This window comes from Balaenoptera ricei, chromosome 7 (assembly GCF_028023285.1).
Source record: "Balaenoptera ricei isolate mBalRic1 chromosome 7, mBalRic1.hap2, whole genome shotgun sequence".
NCBI lineage: Eukaryota > Metazoa > Chordata > Mammalia > Artiodactyla > Balaenopteridae > Balaenoptera > Balaenoptera ricei.
The window spans coordinates 9,195,336-9,214,714 of NC_082645.1; the positions used below are offsets into that span (position 1 = coordinate 9,195,336).

Genomic DNA, 19,379 nt, shown 5'->3' on the forward strand with positions numbered 1-19,379 from the left:
CATTAAAATGGTCCAAAATAACTTTTTAAGAAAAATGCAAGCTCAAACCCAATATGTAGTCACTGAAACAGAATTACTTCTGTCCTTTTCTTTTAAAAAGTGAAGGTTGGCTACGTAAGTTGATTCAAAGGGGCACTAATGCAAAATCTCACTGACTTATGAAGGGGGTAGGAAATGAACATTAAAGTGAATGAGAATAAGAAGGAAACATCACACTCTCCGAAGAGCGCAGGAAGCTCCCCAGGGGGCAGCAACCTTTGGGACTTATCCATGAATTCCCAGGTGCCATCGCCACACCTGGAAATCCCGACTCAGAAACGTGGCCAAGCACTTTCTCTGTACCTGAGCCTGGAGAGGCCTCAGAAAGCAGTTAGTACATTTCGGAGCAACCAATGAAAGACACCTCAGGTGAGGCAGGGGAACAGCCACGCTTTGAAGTCAGACCCGCGTGGCCTTGGGAAAGTGGCCTCCTCTCCCCAGGTCTTGGTTTTGTCATCCAGACAAGAGGGACGACGATACCTGTCCCAGAGGCTGAAGAGGACCCGCAAGGGTTATATGCCCACTGACCGCTCAGCACGGTGCCAGGGACACGTGGGCACTGGTGCTGTTCTTGCTGGACAGCAGTTTTATGAACAGATTTAACCCAACAAGAAAGAAAAAAAGTCATGGTCTAAAAACCGAGCTGAAATGATGTGAACTCCCGCCCTGACCACACAGAAGACCACGCTGGTGCCAGAGCTTGTGAGAAGGGGAGATGTCTGCAGCCACAGCTCCAGCTGTGGTAGCAGCAATGACACACGTCCACAACCCGGGCTGTTACCAAAACACTTCAGTGGAAATCAGACTGGATCCCTCAGCTCCTCAGGGTCCAATCAGGACCTCAAGAATCGAGCACACCTTGCCTGGTCCACAGACCACATGCTGGGTCACAAAGGCTGCTTCCATGGACAGGAACAAAAACAGCAGTGTACATGTGAAATAAACACACTGAACTCTAAGAGGCAAGATAACCAAGAACCAGACTGAACTGTTCACTTATAGAACAGGTTATTTCGAAGGTCAAATCGTGAACAAGGATGCATAGATACACAGCCTTAACTTAAAAGGAAAAACCACCAGTTCACTCAGAAAAAAAATCACCTTTGCTGCCCCGGATTTTTGAGGATTCTGATCTAATGCTGTGGACTGCTGTGGAAGAGCTGGCAGGGACCAGGTGAGCTGCCCCACTCAGGCCCTCATGCCCATCAAGCAGGACACCTCACACAGGTATCTCCTCACCAAGTCAGGTGATCGTCTAGAGGGCCCTGCATCTGTCCGCCTGCTCTTTCTGAGAACGCCACGAGGGACAGTGGTCATGAAGAAACAGGTCTAGATTCTGAGTACTGATACTAATCGGGGGAGAAAAGATACTGGGAAGGAGTGTACGACATTAGAAGGAGATAGTGGCAAATATTAAAACCTTATGCTTTTGCTGTAACATCCATCTTCCAGAGTGACATTTTTATATTTGAAAGACCCCTTTCATAATTAGAGTCAAAATAACAGACTGCTGCGGTCCACAGTTCCAGAGAATAACTTCAGGCCTAGGCCCTACCGGTATAAAGTGACTTCTACCTGCCATGCTTATCATGAGGAAAATACACAGCTGTACAGCACTTAATACGCCCAAGAACTAAAACACAATTACTGAAGAATACAAAACATTTCTTTTCTTTTGTGTATGTGTGTGTGTGTGAAAGTATGTGTTGATAGACGTCTTCGGGGATTAATAATTTGCATTAGGTAAAAAGGTATATGTCCATTTTAGAGAAAGGCAAGACTATTAAAACGAAATAGAAAATGTAAATTCAATATTCTATAAAGGATAAATGTTTCTCTTTCGGTCTTGTTTTTCTTGAATACTAGAAATTGTTGAAGTACAAATTCTAGCTGTAAGGAAAACTGAAACGGGGGGCATGTGTCAGACAAGCAGCCCCAACTGACACCGAACTGGTGATCAGAGGTACAATATTACCATGTACCATGGCCACCAAACGTTGTAAATTTTTTGTCCTGGGGTGGCACCGGATCACAAACATTAAACAGCCTGTTGAGCCCAGGAAGAATGAAAAGTATCTTAATAATTAACAGTGAACATCAAGGTTTTGCATTGTGCTGTACACTTAGGCCGTTTATCCAAAAGCAATTTGCAGACTGCTTTAAAGAAAGCTTTGAAGTGACTCGTTTAACAGAACGAGAGCTAATATTCATGCTGCTTTTTCGATTAATGTGCTCACCCCCAAACCGAGCACGCGCTTAGTTTCCTAAACGTTATCATGATTATACTTTTTTTTTTCTTCCTTCTCTGAAATGAATCACGCATGGGCTGATCCCTGGTGAAATTCAAAACAGGCTGCAGCGATTCACTGAGTACGGAGACACTTCGGGCACGCTCAGCTCTTAAGCAGCAGTGGTCCCTGGCTGAGCTGCGCCCCACGCTGGCAGCGACCTCGCAGACGGGCTTGCCCGGAGCAAGTGGTCCTAAGCGACAACAGTACAGAGCGAAGGGGTGCTTTCTTCCCCTGATATGTGAAAACTGGGAACTGCCAGAATCCGAGCATGCAGAGGGGACAGGAAGGGAGGCTCGGGAAGAGGACGGGAGCGGAGAGGCCCACGGGACAGCGGCGGGGGACAGAGGCAGGCGGCTGGGCCCGGCGGGGCGGGAGGAGCCCCAGCAGCCAGGCCGGCGGGTACTCACCGAGCGGAGGGAAGCCCCGAGCGGGGCTCGTATCGCGGCTGCTCTCACGGCTGGCATCGCGGCTGCACCCTTGACTCATGCTGGGTCGAGGGATACGGCTGCTCCGTGCTAGCGTGCAGCATGAGGGGTTTCAGAGAAGGGGAACAAGTTTAACGAAGACAGAGAAACTCACACATGGTCAGTCACATTCCGTTCACGTAATCGCGACACGGCCCGCGCCTGCCCCTGCTCGGGCCTCACTGACTGACGGGCCAACGACAGGAGGGGGTGGGCAAAGCTGGACCTGCCCACGGCCTCACAAAGCTGGGCATTTCAGTAGGAAGGTGAAATAACACCTAAAGGTAAGAAATGGAATAGAAAGCTCTCCAATAGAGCAAACTGGATCAGAATATACGAGATCCAAAGTCTTCTGGAAATGATCAGTTTCTACGGTTTCACCACACTCCTCCCCGAGAGGATAATAAAAGGCCACAGTCATTTTCATATGCACTGGGTCCTTAGAAAGATACTTTAATTTGGATTAAAAACAGAATAAAGGCTCTGGTCACTGAACTCCATGAACTTACCTAATTAAAAGGAAGACTGTTCACTTCCCCCAGCCTGGCCTGCTTTACAAAGAGAAGTCGTGAGGACTGACCCTGCTAGAGAGCCTGCCTGCTGCAAATCAGTGTGCAGATATAAAGAATCGGGACTGCTAACCCCTCATTCACTGGTCTCGACATGAATTCCTGTGTTTTCTATGGAATCCAAAAAGATCCGTCTGTCACCCCTAGCCAAGCACCTCCACTCACCCAGTCTCACGCCTGAGTCCATCCCAGGTGGCCTGATAATCCCAACAGTCATGGTTAAAGATCATCCACTGGCCTGAGAACAGCCAATTACTTTCTCACACCACAGGACACTGAGACGACAGAACCCCATGAACAGCCTAACGGCTAATATAACTTGGCCATAAATCTCATGAAAGACCATGATTTTCTTATTTTTCAACTTACTTTGAGATAAGAGAAACGCAGTACTGGCAAAATACTCAAAAACAACTTCGCAAACTGAAAGCACGTAGCCGCCTACATGACAGCTGATGGGAACAACAAATATTTCCATCTTGAGAGGATCTACTAATTCTGGATTAGACAGAAATGCCTTTCTCAGAAGTTTTGGAAAATATAAACTTGATTCACTGATGTAAAAACCGCCATGTTTACTACATTGCAATGAGCAAAGCCTATAATTTCAGAGCAAAGGTAGATTTATTATATGGCCAAACCATAACAAGAATGTCTTACAAACCAGAATCATAAAACTCCCTGAATTAGAAGAACATGGAAGTGAAAAACTAAACCAACTTCCTATTGTGGTCTCTGCTCAGTACCAGAGGTGAATTAGACCCTAAAGGGACCTAAGTGATGTCCAAAGGTTTATCAGGTCTGTGCTGGGGAGCAAGGCAAAGTCAAGCCCAGGAACGCAATCTCAGCTATCAGTCAAAATGGGGCTTCATTTGGAATTCTCTAGGAATTCCTAAACTCTCCTTCATTTTGCTATAGTGACGTGGAAGCACTGAGTTTTCACTCAGAGTAGTAGTGACAATTTAATCAGCAATTCTTGATAACATTCTAAACACCTCCTGCTCCTACAATGAAGGCCAAAGCAACAGGTGCTAAATTAAACTTAAAAAACTAGGGAGTATCTACTGACCCCGTCAATAAATGAAAAGTTGCATAAAACCTACAAAGGAGTCCTTAGGGGGGCCACTACCACATCTAATGTAGAAATGCCCTCTCCAGCTCCATGCTAGCTCACTGGTCTAGCCATTCAGCCGCTCTAGATCTCAGCCTCCACTTAGGAAGGTGAGAGAGAGTCCCCACTATTTAAATGAAAAGGGTACCGTGAGATAAGGTACGTACGTAGGTACGTCTGCGGTCCCCGCTGAAAGGCATACGTGAAAACCTTGTCTTATTCCACTGGCCACTCCAAAACAATCACTGAAAAGCAGTAAGGACAGTCCTGATAGGTCTTCACACATGGGCATGCTTAGCTGACCATTTTCTTATAGCTCTTGCCCGATTACGTCGGAATTTTCACACAGTTCTCACTCCCTTCTTTAAGTTAGCAGCTACGTTACAGCAGTGGGGAATCTCTGCTCCCTCCCCGGGCTGAGCTTGCTTTGTGAGGTCAATGAAGAGCGTGAGAAGGAATAGGTAGATGCGAGATGTGAAATAACAACAATCACAATTCTTAACGAGGTCTACCGTCCTCGTATTTGGCCCAGAGAACGTTCATTCACCCATCTCTCCTGACCGCCTTCTTTAACATATGGCCGGTAGGAACACGGAGAAAAAGAATTCTGTTTCCAATTCTGTGCACGGTTTGGCCCCAAACTTCATTAAAGTACACTTAGCGGTGAAATCAACAGTTCAAATGTTGGATAATTTAAAACACAAAAGGAAAAAATTCCCCCTTACTTGCAACACCACTTCCAAAGACTAACCTACAAGGAGGATTTAAAGTAAGTATACACATTAACGATTTTTACAAAGACTAATTGATTAGGCGTCAAAACTACACCACAACATACCGAATCACCCTGTGTGTGTACCGAGTGCCGAGGGTGAGCGTTCTGTGTGGGAACAGGTTTTGGAGGAGGGGTGGCAGAGGAGGGAGAGACGATAAAACACACCTGCCGCGTGAGCTTCCTAAAAGCAGGCAGGCTTCTCAGGGAGTTCTGGAGTCCTGCACGGGTCGCTGGGAAGCCTGGAAAACCCTCTGACTGGTTTCATTCCTTGAGCGACACTCTACCTTTATAGGGTTTTAAGGGAACTCCTGATTTTTGTCTCTCAAGGAAGGATCCTACCAGAATTCCTATCAAAAGCAGAAGTACAAGAAGAACAATGAAAACTCCCGGAAGTTAAAGACATGAAACGTCTCTCTAGCCTAGACATTCTCATGTCTTGGTCTTGCACACAGTAGTCTAATCTAACAAAGAGCTAAAAGGAATTATTAATTTTAATTTTTTTCAAAACACATTTAACCAGAAAATCATCTGAGAACACTTTAAATGCATATCCACAGACTGTTAGGGGCAGAAAGTTCAATGCGTTCATAGCCTTTTCAGTAGACAGTTGGGAGAACAAGGGAACCAAAGGCAACTTCCAAAACGTGACTGCTGTAGATGTCAGCTGTTTGTGTGACTTTGCCCTAAGTCACACGTAGAAGGAAACAATCTACACACACACTCCTCCATTTGCTCAGTTTATGAAGGAATACATTTCAGAAAGAAGGGCGTGGCAGGGTTTTGTTTCTTAGCTATCCAACAGGAATTACATCCCGTTTTGCTTAAGAAACCTTAAATGCTACAGAAAAAGAGCTCTGACATCATCTTTATCACAGGTGAGACAGGAAAATTTAGTTAAGAAATATTATTTCAAACAAAAAAAGGCATAGTTGAACCAAATACAATTTGCAGATAACTAGAATTATTTCTCAGGGCAAATTCCAAGCTATGATGAAAACTGTTAACTGGTTTGGGGGTTATAGAAAATATTCTTAAAAGATGCTCCTACTTTTTTTGGAATATTTATATTTAAAGTTGCTATACAATGAACCAAATGTTTAGACACATAGACATATACCCAGTATATACTAAATGATCAAAGAAATATACACTCTATTACAGAAAAATGCTAACATATCTGACACCCCATCTCTAAGCGGTACTAGAGGGAAAACGTGGAAAGATGAATTTTACTCATATATATTTTATATCTGTGTATGTATATTCTCACAATGTGCAAAAATGTAAATAAAGTATCTTCTTTAATCAGAACTGTATGTATGACCTCAAAGCTCCATCCACAACTAATCCCCTTAACGAGCATCAAGGAAACAACTTTCTTCAAAATGATGTTTCAAATAAGAACGCTTTGGAAGGTTAACAGGCTCCTATTTAGTTCTTACTGATGGATGACGTTCCACAGGACTTCTTTCAAAGGCTTATTAAATGCTGTCTTTCCAACTATCCACAATGCAAACTTCATACTTAAGACCATAGCCTACCGGGTCCTAGAGTCATGTTAGGTAATCGAGGTTGGATTATTTCCCAATTTCAAGAAGAAGGTAAAAATGGCATCTTTAATAAATTTAAAAAGTAAAATCCCAAAAAAGAAAAGAATTTTTAGCAGTATGAAACGAGTCAGGATCGCCAAGAAACATCCTATAAACTTAACTAATTGTGGGAAAAGGACAGCTGAAACCTCAAGCCTAGGTTTGAAATCAAATGTATTTTCCAAACAAAACCAGATCCAAATACACGTATGTGACAACAACAAATCTGAAATTTATCAGTAGATATTGCAGTCATGATATTTTCTCTGGTTGTATCCACATTACTTGCTATCACTGGATGCAGATAACTGGTCAGCTCAAAGACCATGTTCCGTAATGCCCACAGAAGGTCAGCATCATGCAGCATTTTAACAAAACCACGGCTTGATTACATTTCTCACTTGCTTCGGAAATGTTGGTCAAACCAAGTCCTTTTGATTCTACTTCTTAAATACCTGCCCCCCACCGCCTTCTCGAAGCTCAGGGAGCCTTCAAGGACATTCGTGAGCTGGACCCTACCAGTCCCTCTGCCTCCATCTCCCACCCACCGTGACAAACATCCTCGGCTATCGTCAGGTAAACCACTAGCAGTCCCAGGGCGCACGACGCTCCCTCTCGTCTGACCGTTTCTGCACAGGTTCCTTTCTGCCTCATCTCCCCACCCCGCCTAGTGCCACCTTATACACCTCATCAAAACAGGACCGATTCTGGGAAGGCTCCCCTGGCAGGAAACCTAGGAGCACTGGGGCAGACATTCCTGGTCTACGGTCCCAGAGCACCTGCCAGGGTATCTGTCATACTGTCTTACATTTTCACCTCTAAGACCACAAGCTCTTTGAAGTCAGAAGCTAAATCTACTGCATTTATCTTCTAATCATAAGGTCTAACAACATGTGCCTAGCACATCACAGTAAACATTCCAGTATTCAATAAAAGTTGTTGAGGAGATAAATGAATAAATGAGAAAGGTAAGCCAACAGGACAAAAGAATACAGTATTCTGATTTCACATTAGTAGGTTTTTACCCTTAGAAAGCAGGTGAGAATATAAGAGTATGAACACAGATTTTTCACAATAGATCACAAGACTTCTAACCGTTTTATTAAAAAGGTAGCATACAAATTAGATTTTAATAGAGTAAAAGACTGTTAAGCTGCTGAGAGTCATTCATATAAAATCCTACTACAAAGAAACTAAACACTACAACACAAAAATAAACACTATATATACCTAGTTTTCTTCTTGGTTTTTATGTTTGAACAACATTATGTCAAAAGTAACAACTACACCTATTCTGTGATGATAATTTTCAGCAACTGGGTTAGAGAAGAGCAAAATCAAAATAAATGTGGACCCTACAAATTGCTTCTGAAAATTTATATAGGTTAATGGCTATTGATTGCTAATCACTGAAAGACAAATGAAAAAGCAACAGTGCTCTTGTGCAGGAAATTGTGCAGGAAAAAAGCCCGCCCATTCCCCCAGGTTAATGTTTTGCAAAATGACTCTAACCCACAGAAGCCCACAATGGTGTAATTCTTTCCCATCAGTGTGAAGGTAAACCCCACATATTTGTTAGTCCTAACTGAAAACTGAACCTGCTATCATCTGTAAAAAGCACAAACTGCAATGTCTTTTTAACACAGGCAAAGTGACATCCTCAGTTCAAAAACAGCTATTTCCCACAGGAGACAAAGTCATTAGATTATAATCAAAATTATGACCAGGTTGGGAATGCTGTTTCAAGATCTTTGAGAATTCTCACCTAATCCTATGCGGTTTGGACTTGTTTCTCGGCTACATCCCTGACTCCTGGGAATCTTGCTTCGTTTTTCTGAAGAGGGTGTCGCAGGTGGGCCTCTCGAGGAACCCGCAGCAAGGCCACTGTAACCACTTCCCAACAATTTCCCTGGGGAACTTGATCGGCTGCCAGCTAAAAATGAAGCGAAACATAATTGAATAATGGATGTAAATCAAGAAATAAATTACAGTAATTTCAGAAGTCAGTTTACACATTAGTTTGGATCAAATACCAAGAGAATTTTATATAAAAATAGCTTTCTAGTTGGTAACATCACTAATTTTTCAAAAACTAAGGAGCATAAAGGAACATCAAATTATCATAAAAGAGTATTTATACACAGGAGAATTAAAGATGGAGTTCTACAGAAATGACTGCAAAATTTCTGATTCAAAAGAGCAGGCTCAGGTTGAGTACAAAAAGCCTCTCGGTTGCACAGCAAATTTCTACAAATAATCACAAAGGCGTTTATTTATTAACTGGTTTGTCTTCTGTAGGAGTTAGTAAGTTAAAAAATGGCTGAAAGAGTAGAAATATAACAAAAATTTCTTAAACACTAATGGAAGACTCCATTAATCTAACAAATGGAAAAGGAGGCAGAAATACGGTAAACAGAAATCACAAGATAAAATGGTAAGAATAAGCTCAAACATATCGGTAATCATAATAAATGTGGCTGGATTAAATTCAACTATTAAAAGACAGATTCCTGGACTGGTTTAAAAACCTGAAATGAAATTCAACTGTATGTTGTTTATAAGAGACAAACAACATACATAAAACAAAACAACAAAACAGAATAAAAAACAGCATTAAAAGAGAAAAAAGGATGTTTCATATTTTAAAGAATAATTATCCTTAAAGATATAATAATCATGAAACTTTATGCTCCATGTAACATAGCTTTGAGATAGAAAACACAAAAACGATAAAAATACAGAGAGAGACTGAAAAGGCCATAATTATTAATATACCTCTCAGAAAGACTAATACTAATGAAAGATTAATACACTACTCAGAAACTGGCAGAGCATGCAGTCAAAATTATACAGATATGTATAAACACACCTCCCACATATACACACAATGTATAGTCCAACAAACAGAGTACACATTCTTTTCACATTTCCATACAGGAATAGTACAAAAACTGACTATGTACTAAGCCTCAAAGGAAATCTCAGAAACCTTTTACAAGGGTAGAAATTATGTAGAAAACATTCCCTGATATGAATGCAATAAAATTAGAAATTAAAATCATAATATGGTTAGTAATTTTTATAAATGGCTAAGTGACTAGATACCTATATAACCATTTCTTGTAAAATAAAATTCTTTCTTAAAGAAAGCAGCAAAATTTTAAGGATCGTACCAATACACCCAAATGGCAGTCATTAACTTAGATCATCTCCTTAAGCAGAGAAGACAATAAAATTCGCAAATATCAAGTGTTCGTTATCATGTAGCAGAACAGAATGACCCAGAGGGAAAAACCTTCAAAATAACACTTACCTGGAAATTAAACACACACACACACACACACACACCCCTCCATCATTCAAATAAATCACTAAGATGACTACTTACAAAAATTAGTACTTTATATTGATTTAACTACAGTTTAAGTGAAATTCATTATAAAATTATCAGTACACGTTCCCATGAAGAACATGTCTCAGGATCTATTAATTTTGCCCATAAAATTTGAGCACACAAATAAACTATTAAGCTGTATAAAAGGAGAAAAGAAATCCATTTCAAACTCTAGAATTTGAACATACAGAAAAAACGCAGAAAGATTAACTAAGCTTATAATAAAGAGAGAAATTAATATTGTGCAAGGAACATGGGGTGAGGGAGAATGCAAAAAAAAAAAAAAAAAGCAAGAAGAGAAATGGCTTACCACCAGCAGGATTAGCAGATCTGGATCCTTGATTATGAGAGCAGACCAAAGGACAGGCAAAAAGTGGATTAAAAGACAATAACACAATACAGAAGGTCAGCATGCAACACAGCACAAATGTCTTTGTTCACAAACACATTAGCAAAAGAACTGTTTTTCTAGGTCTTGTTCCTCCTAGCCTATTTTCGTACTTATTTTTACTTTATACACATCATACTGTATTAGCATTTATTTCAGATCTGCTCATGAAACACTTATGAACCTACCATGCGCCAGGCACGGTGCCAGGCGGACGAGATGCAGAGAAGATGCCGGGCCCTTCGGGGGCACCTGCGCTCTGGCTCTGAGCAGCCTGGCAGAAGCGACTGCATCTCACCGTCTGTGTATCTCCACCCCTGCACACGGTGCTCACCACACAGGAGTTGCTCCAGAGACATCAACCAAGTGGAAGAAACTGCTACTAGGTCGTCTCATCTGAACGTCTCATGCCAAATTCTCCAATATTTAAACATTAATCCTCACATATTTAAGTCCTCAACTATCCAAAAGACGCCAACTGTTAACTGTCCTAAATTTAATATTAACGAAATCTACTTACTCTTAAACCAGAACTATGAATGCTAGTATAGCTACATTCGTAAACTATCTAGATGTGCTCCTATCTACCTATTAAAATAATTTTTAAAAGAATATTTGATTTATATATGTAAGTTTAAGGTCCAGGCTTGATCGTTTGCTGGTGTTGTCTCTTTCCCTTGAGTGGAATTTGGTGAGTGAAATAAAACTGATGAGCTTTTCAAGCGGATCCCCAAGGCAAGGTGCAGTATTTTTATAAGACTGAAAAATTAAAGTTCTATCATCCCCCACTACAGAAGGAACTTTATTTGCACCAGCTCTTAAGCAGAGGACCCAGCTAGGGGCAGGGACCCTTGCAGAAGCCAATGCCAATAAACAGCAGAAATAAAGAAATGGAAAATACTGTTCAGCCCTCACTCTCCAAGAAAGGAAACAACCCTATACAGCTAAAGGGTTAAAACATTTTTTTATTCAACTCAATTTCAACGTATTGACCTATATTCTGAGTCTCGAACATTTTTAGCCAAGAAAAATTTTTTTTGCGATAAGACCCGACTCATATTTATGAGGTCATGGCCAGAGTATTATACCTATCTGTGACTCCAGGTATCACTAGGGTTCACCAGAATAACCAGGGCCTGCACACTACTCCCCAGGCAGAAGCTTCTGGACTACCCCTGCACAACCTATGCTGTGTGGTATTGTGTAACACACTAAAAGCATGGGCTTCTGCGTCAGACAAACAAGCCTGGGTGCTGACATCTCACAGCAATATGTCTGACCTTGCACTTTCTTTTCAGAAAGGACATAAGCTTCTTTTAACATGAGGACTCCAGTTATCAAAGGGACATGGGGAAAGCATCTAAATTCAGGAAGAGCTAAGGAAGGCATTCTCAACACCTACGAGAGAAGCTAAGGTTTGGCCTCAGACCAGCCGCTCTCTACACAAGCCACACAGCTCCCGGGGCCACGAAGGAGGCCGACCCCGTCAGCTGACGAGCACCTCCGCCATGGGCGCCTGCCCAGGAGGGCCCTGACCCCCTGCCCCACTCCACGTGCACAGACCGGGAGGCTGGGAAGTGAGACACCAGGCCTGAGTCCTAAGAGAGATCAGAACGCTCATCCCGTCCACGGCTGCTTTCATGGCTGACGTTGACAAATCAGGTGACCCAACATACACAGAGAAGCAGCAATGGAAGCGAGGGCAGCCGAGCGAAGCGAGAGCCCACACTAGCAGGAGGACAGGAGCAGGGTGACGTGTTAGCGCAGCGGGTGACGGGGGCAGCTTTGAATGGATGTACTTATTGCCGCTGGGGAGAGACCTCAGCATGAGGTCATCTCCCCCCCCCCGAGCTGCTCTTGAATGACATCAGGATCCCTCATCAACAGCAAAATGGGTCCCAGCCCAGGTACGATTCACTTTGGGAGGCTTGAGGGGAGGGAAACTGCATTTCAATGTTTACTGCCTAAGGATACAAAATGTAAATCGCCTAGAAAGGGGACACAGGTACACTGGAATCCCTGTCTTGTAAGCATCCAACAAACATCAAGATTATTCACAGTGTCTTAGAGCCACAGAAATGTGTTTTTCCCTGAAGTCGATGAAAATACTATAAATTTTCAGCTGCAGAATGGCTGTTGGATAAAACTAAAAGAGCAGAGAGCATAAAATATACTTCTTACGCTGGGACTGTGAGACCACTTTGGCGCGGCTGCGGCCCCGACTGTCGGAAGGCGTGGAGGTGACATTGGTGGCGCTCCCAGAGCTCTGCCGTCGCGTGCGGATCCGACCTGGAGGACACGGCAAAAACAGTGCTTCCGTAATGTTTCCAATTAAGCGTGACCACTCCTCGGGCAAGGGGTAAGGGCTGAGCCACCTCCAGGGGAGCTGGTCTCCCACGTGTGGTCCTGACACGCGTCCCTGTGTGCACACACAAATTCTACAGACACGTCAGAAACTCCTCAGAGGGACTCAGGAACCCATCAGGTGCTTTGCTTTCAATTGTTTTAGCATATGCTATTTTCAGATGGGGAGGTGATAGTCACTTGAGGGTTTTTTCCACAATTTTTTTTCAGATTAAATTCTCTCTCCTGTTCATTGCCGACATATCTGTCAAATTTCCAAAAGCAGGAAAGAATATTAGCTGTCATCTTCAGAAAACTACTATAGAAAAAAAAAAAAAAAAGAGTAAATGCAAAATAAAACAAAAAAACCTTCTTAACTCAGCAATCAACAAAAGCTACAGCACCCTGGAGAATAAATGTGTCTCGCTATGTAGCATTAAACTTCTATTTTAAAAGCATGTATGCCAGCAAGTTTCTAGGCTGCAAAAAGATGAAGTTTACAGAAAGAATCAATATTAGGAATACCTAGAGGAATGACCTAAAAATAATGCCATGTCATAGGCATTTATGAAGAATATTTGCCATTGTAAGTAAAGCAATGTGTTAACTCCAATTATTAAAGCATGAAACCATAAAAATAAAAATGGATTCATAAATACAAAATCACTGATGGTAAGGCTAGAATGATGAGGAATTGAACTTTTTAAAATTCAGGGCTTCTTTGTTTTCAAAGGGGCACAAATGCCCTGACTTCCATAATTCAATCGGAAGAGCAATCTGATGGGGAAAACACAAAACAATTTGAACTCCCACTGGCTGCTTACACTGTTCAGAAGCACATCTACCTCATCAACTGAGAAAGCTTGCAGAAAGGCAACACGGAAAAACAAATCCTAAGGCTTGAAAAGGTTCAAGAAAGGAAGGTAAGGAGCAATAAAAGAAAGCACTGCACTTAATTAAAAAAAAAAAAAAAAAAAAAGGAAGAAAGAAAACTAGAAAGAATCAATGACTTTTATTAGCAGTTGAATGAAAGACCTACAAGTTCTAGAATCCAGACTAAAATTAGGAGCTATATCATATAGGATACTATGAGCTATATATGTGTGCACTCAAAATCCTCACACCAACATATAATTATTCCCATTTTACACATGAGGAAGCAGAGAAGCAAGGGGGTTACTTAATTTGTCCAAGGTCCCACCACGGGTTCAGATGCCTGCGCCTGGTTGCCTGGTGGGCCGACGCGTGAGCTAGGGCATTTTACTCTGCTAAGGAAGTCACAAAGAAAACTGAACGTGAAAAAACAACCGAGTCTAATTTCTTAGGATTTTTTAAGTGATCATCCAAACCCTCTCAGCTAAGAAAATTAAAAAAATCTTCTTTGCTATGTCCCTGTGTCCTCCACCTCCCCCGCCCAACACTTGGTAACATGATCCCAAAGCCAGTGGTCATCATTCCCTAGCATTTCTTTATGTTTTTAATATACATAGTTGCATAACCAAGAAATAGATGGCATTATTTTATATTTTTTAATGTTTTTAATCGTATCATAGAGTATATATTTTTCCAAAACTTACTGTTTGGCTCAACATTTTATCTGTGAGCTCAGTTACGGAAGTGATTTTTCTGTAGGATGTAAAGGAGAGATCCGTTTTACTTTTTCTGTGTGACTGACGAAGGTCCAAACAAATTTACTTAACCCCTTTCTTAACTAACCTACAAAGCCATCTTTGTCATTTACAAGTACTTGTATACATGCAAGGGTCCGTCTTCTCCACTGTGGCGCCTGCCGCATTAGTCCATGTGCCCATCCTGTGCAACATACACTGTTGCGAGTAGCTTTTCAAAACTACCTTCCTAATTGGTAGGGCAAATCCAGCCACTTTTCCCTAAAGCCCTCTGCTCTCTTGCATATGCGCACGGGAAGATGTAATAAAAAGACGTGTTGAAATTCTGACTGGCAATGTGGAATTTGGGGTTAATCTGGGGGCGGAGGGGGGGTGGCTTTATGATATTGATCTTTCCATTCATTAGCGTTTTCTCTTTTTCACCTTCTTCAACCTCTCTCAATAAAGCCTTATAATTTTTCCAAAAGTTTTATTCAATTTTTATGCACTTATTCAAAGGTGCCTTATTTTTATTATACACAATACAGTTTATTAAATTATATTGTCTAACTTGTTGACAAGTAAGAATGTGACTGTTATATTTTGATCTTAACTCTAGGGATCTTGCTAAACTTTTATTAATCCTACCAATTTACATGTAGATTATCTGGTGTTCTCTAAACAGAAAACCACCTGCAAATACACTTTGATCACTTTATCTGCTGTCTTGGACACACAGCACAATGCTCAAGAGAAGCACGAGGTAGGCTTTGCTATCTTGAGCCACATGTAAAAAAATAATTCTGGAATTTCACAAACTATACTTCAACAAGTGAAGAAAACTCATTCCTAATCGCTAAGAATTTATCAAAAATGTTTCTGGAACGTTTTAATGCTTTGCTTCCATCTTCTGAGATAAGAGGATTATTCTCCTAAACGTACTGAGCTGCATCTATTAGGTTTGAAAGTATCCAACCTCTGCTGTCATGACTCACGCAGTCACATACACAGAATGTCTGTATTGTACCTCATCTGATTCTGGTACCAAGGTTACAACCGCTACATGAAACCAGGGAGGGAAGCTTTCTCTCTTCCTGGTCTCTGAGTTTATGTAAGACGGGAACTGTCCCATGCTTCACAACTTGCATGTATAGCCGTCTGAGCATGGTAGGGATTTTGGATATCTTTTCTATTTTAATTAAGTAATTAGCTTTTGGTGGGGGGATGGAGTTTTAAGTACTGATTCAAATTATTTAATGAGTAGTCTTAAAACTACTTGGGGTTTTTTGTTCTTCTTGAAGAAACAGGTTTTTTCCCTAGAAATTCGTCCAATTTGTTTTAAAATTGTTAACATAAAATTGTCATAGTTTTCTACTACCCTTTAAAGCTCTACTGACCCACACTTATACCTGCTTTATCATTGCCAATGCTTTGTACGATTCTCCAACTGACCTTTCCAAAAGTTTGCCTATTTTATTAGTATTTTCAACGAATCACATTTTGTATTCCTTAATCTTCTAAAACGAATGTTTAATTCCTACTTCATTGACTTTAACTCTTATCTTTGTTACTTCCTCCCTCCTTTTCTTTGGATTTATTCTGTTCTTCCACTAACACACTGGAAACAAACTAATTCAGTCTCTCCTCTAATATAAACTTAGGGCTATGAACTTCCCTCTAAGCACTGCTTTTGCTTCATTCCACAAGGATTAATATGTAGTTCAACATAATATGTTGCTTTTGAAAAAATGGATTATAGGATCTCATTTGCTAATGTTCTGCTTTGGAAAAATAAGTTGGATCCATACTTCACACTTTACACCAAGAAAAGCAGCAAATGGACCTAAGATTAAAATGTCAAATATGAAACCATCAAAGTTTTAGGTAACTTCCCTGGCGGTCCACTGGTTAGGACTCCGCGCTTCCACTGCAGGGAGGACGGGTTCAATCCCTGGTTGGGGAACTAAGATCCAACATGCCGCGTAGTGCGGCCAAAAAAAAAAAAGTTCTGAAAGAAAACATGGGAGAATTCCATTGTAACTTGTAGTGGAAAGTCCATTCTCACTATAACAAAATTAAAAGCCATTAGAAAAGATTGATAAATTTGACTAATTTTTTTTTTTTTTTTAAATCTCAGGATGGCAGGAAGAAAACTATGAGCAAATTCGAGAAAATGACAAATGGGGGGAAATTATTTGCAATTCATGTCATAAGGTGCTAATTTCCTTATCACATAAAAGATTCCTAGGTATCAATAATAAGTTCAACAGCAAGTGTGCTGGTAAATGTTTGACAATTAGAGGGGAACTGGCGGTGGTGGGTGGGGGGGTTGGGGGAGTGTCCTGCTGACTTGTGGTGTTTTGCAATTCCCTGGTGTAAATATTCCCACCGTGGCCTATTTGAGGCCATTGATATGATGTAAACCAGCTTATAAAATTCCTGAAAATTTAACAACTGGAATCTGATGAACTGGTTCAAGCCAGCTTCAACATACCACTGTCACATCCCAATAAAGAATGATCAAAGGCTAGGAATAGATATTTAACCGAAATAGAAATGGCCCCTAAATGTATGAAACAGTGTTCAGACTCCCAGTAAGAAAAAAATATTAAAATGACATTAAGAATGCTATTTATCACCGACAAGACTGGCAGAAATCTTAAAAATTTGCTAACAGTCTGGCATGTAGGCAAACAGGCACTCTCATTCATTGTTTGTGGGAGTTAAAATTAATACAGTCCCGACAGAGGGCTATTTGGCAATTATCTATCACAATTACAAATGCATGCACTTTTTAATCCAACAATTCCACTTTGGGTAATTTATCCTCCCAATATTCTTGTGTCCATGCAAAATGATGTATCTAAAAGGTAATTCATGGCAGCACTGTTTGTAACAGCAAAACTCTGAAAACAATCCAAATGTCTGTCAATATGGGTTTGGTTGGTTCAGGTTAATCTACATAGGGGAATGTACAGCAGTATTAATGAGCGAAGAGGTTCTGCAACCTAACATGGAAGAATCTTAAGCTATAATTAAGTGAAAATAATGAAGATGCAGAAGAGTGTATGTAAATATGCTACCTTTCATGTTTTAAAAAAGGGAGAAGTAGGCGGCTTCCCTGGTGGCGCAGTGGTTGAGAATCTGCCTGCCAATGCAGAGGACGCGGGTTCGAGCCCTGGTCTGGGAAGATCCCACATGCCGCGGAGCAACTCGGCCCGTGAGCCACAATTACTGAGCCTGCGCGTCTGGAGCCTGTGCTCGGCAACGAGAGGCCGCGATAGTGAGAGGCCCGCGCACCGCGATGAAGAGTGGCCCCCGCTTGCCACAACTAGAGAAAGCCCTCGCACAGAAACGAAGACCCAACACAGCCATACCATACATACATACATACATAAATAAAAAAAAAGAAGAATGTAAGCAGACAAGAATAGCATTAAAAAAAAAAAAAAAAAAGGGAGAAGTATGATTTTTATATTATTTCTTTTTTTTGTCTGTTTTTTTCCTGCTGCGCCGCACGGCTTGTGGAATCTTAGATCCCCAACCAGGGATTGAACCTGGGCCCCTGGCAGTGAAAGCGTGGAGTGCTAACCACTGGACCACCAGGGAATTCCTTATATTACTTCCTTATGCAAAGAAACTATGGATAAAAATGAAACTAAAAGCAGTAACACACTGGGGTTGAAGGAAAGAGGTGGTAACTAGACAAATGAAGGACAAAGATGGGGGGAAACTGCGTACCTCTTTATATTTTCTGAGTTTGGAACTATATTATATATTAGTTATTCAAAATTTGTATTTTTACATACCACCCACTATAAATATTAATTTGCAAATACTTTTTTGTATATCTTGAGGCTGTTTTTATTAGATCCATAAAAATTTAGGTCTATTGCATCTTAGTGATTTATTGAATCTTTTATTATATAGAAATCCTCTTTTTGCCTTTTTCGGGTCTGTTATTAACAAACCTTCAACAACTTTCTTTTACTATGAATTTCTCATCCTTTGTCTTTTACTCTATCTGTAGCCTTAAAGGCTTAATCTCTTTAAGTATCATATTGCTAGATCTTTTTTAAAAGTTTAAGTCTAATAATCTTTCTATTTTAACTGGAAAGTTCAGTTCATTTGAGCTTGTTCTTACCACTTACAGGCATGCTTTTTATTTGTCTTGATTTCTCATTCTCCTTTTACCTTCCTTTGTTTCCTCCTTTTGCCTTAATTTTTTTTAAGATACGCTTTGCTATCTCTAAGGTAACAATCTTACAGATTAAAATATTATTATTACAAGCACAACTTCTAGACCCCTTTTTTAAACTTTTTATTCTGAGATAATTGTAGACTCAGGTTTGACTGTAAGATATAATACACAGAGATCCCGTGTGCTCTTTACCCAGTTTCGCTCAATGGTAACATCTTACAAAAACTATTGTAGAAAGTCAGAAACAGGACATGGACATTGATATGCTCCATTGATCTGATTCCAGGGTCCCCAGTTGTATTTAAACTCTGCCTTTCCTTTGTGGGTAGTCTCTTCTTCCCTCTGGCTATTTCTAATATATATATTTTTTTAATCTTTGGTGTTCTGCAGTTTCGCTATGATGTGTTTCACTATGGATTTTTCTTTTTGTCTTGCTTGGGATGTACCGGGTTTTCTGCATCTGCGGTTCAGTGTCCTTCAACAATCGTGAAGATTCCCAACCACTTCCTCTTCAAATACTGTCTCTGCCCCAGTCTTTCTTCTTAAAACTCAATTAGATAGGTTGAATTTCTTCACTACTTCCTGTGGGACGTAACACCCCATCCTGT

At 40.8% G+C, this 19,379-nt stretch overlaps 1 protein-coding gene across 19 annotated transcripts in view; it reads right to left on the reverse strand.

The window, feature by feature from the left end:
* CLASP1 (cytoplasmic linker associated protein 1) overlaps positions 1–19,379 on the reverse strand; it is a 261,428-nt gene that overhangs the window by 72,171 nt on the left and 169,878 nt on the right. For 9 of the 19 annotated variants that reach the window (XM_059927660.1, XM_059927659.1, XM_059927657.1 and 6 more), the window contains 4 exons: positions 12,802–12,909; positions 10,543–10,569; positions 8,604–8,771; positions 2,738–2,845 (listed from right to left, as the gene is read on the reverse strand). In XM_059927660.1, the coding sequence (XP_059783643.1) occupies positions 2,738–2,845; positions 8,604–8,771; positions 10,543–10,569; positions 12,802–12,909 (411 nt within the window). The remainder of the gene's footprint in view (positions 1–2,737; positions 2,846–8,603; positions 8,772–10,542; positions 10,570–12,801; positions 12,910–19,379) is intronic. The other 10 variants (XM_059927669.1, XM_059927668.1, XM_059927667.1 and 7 more) reach the window with 3 other exon arrangements.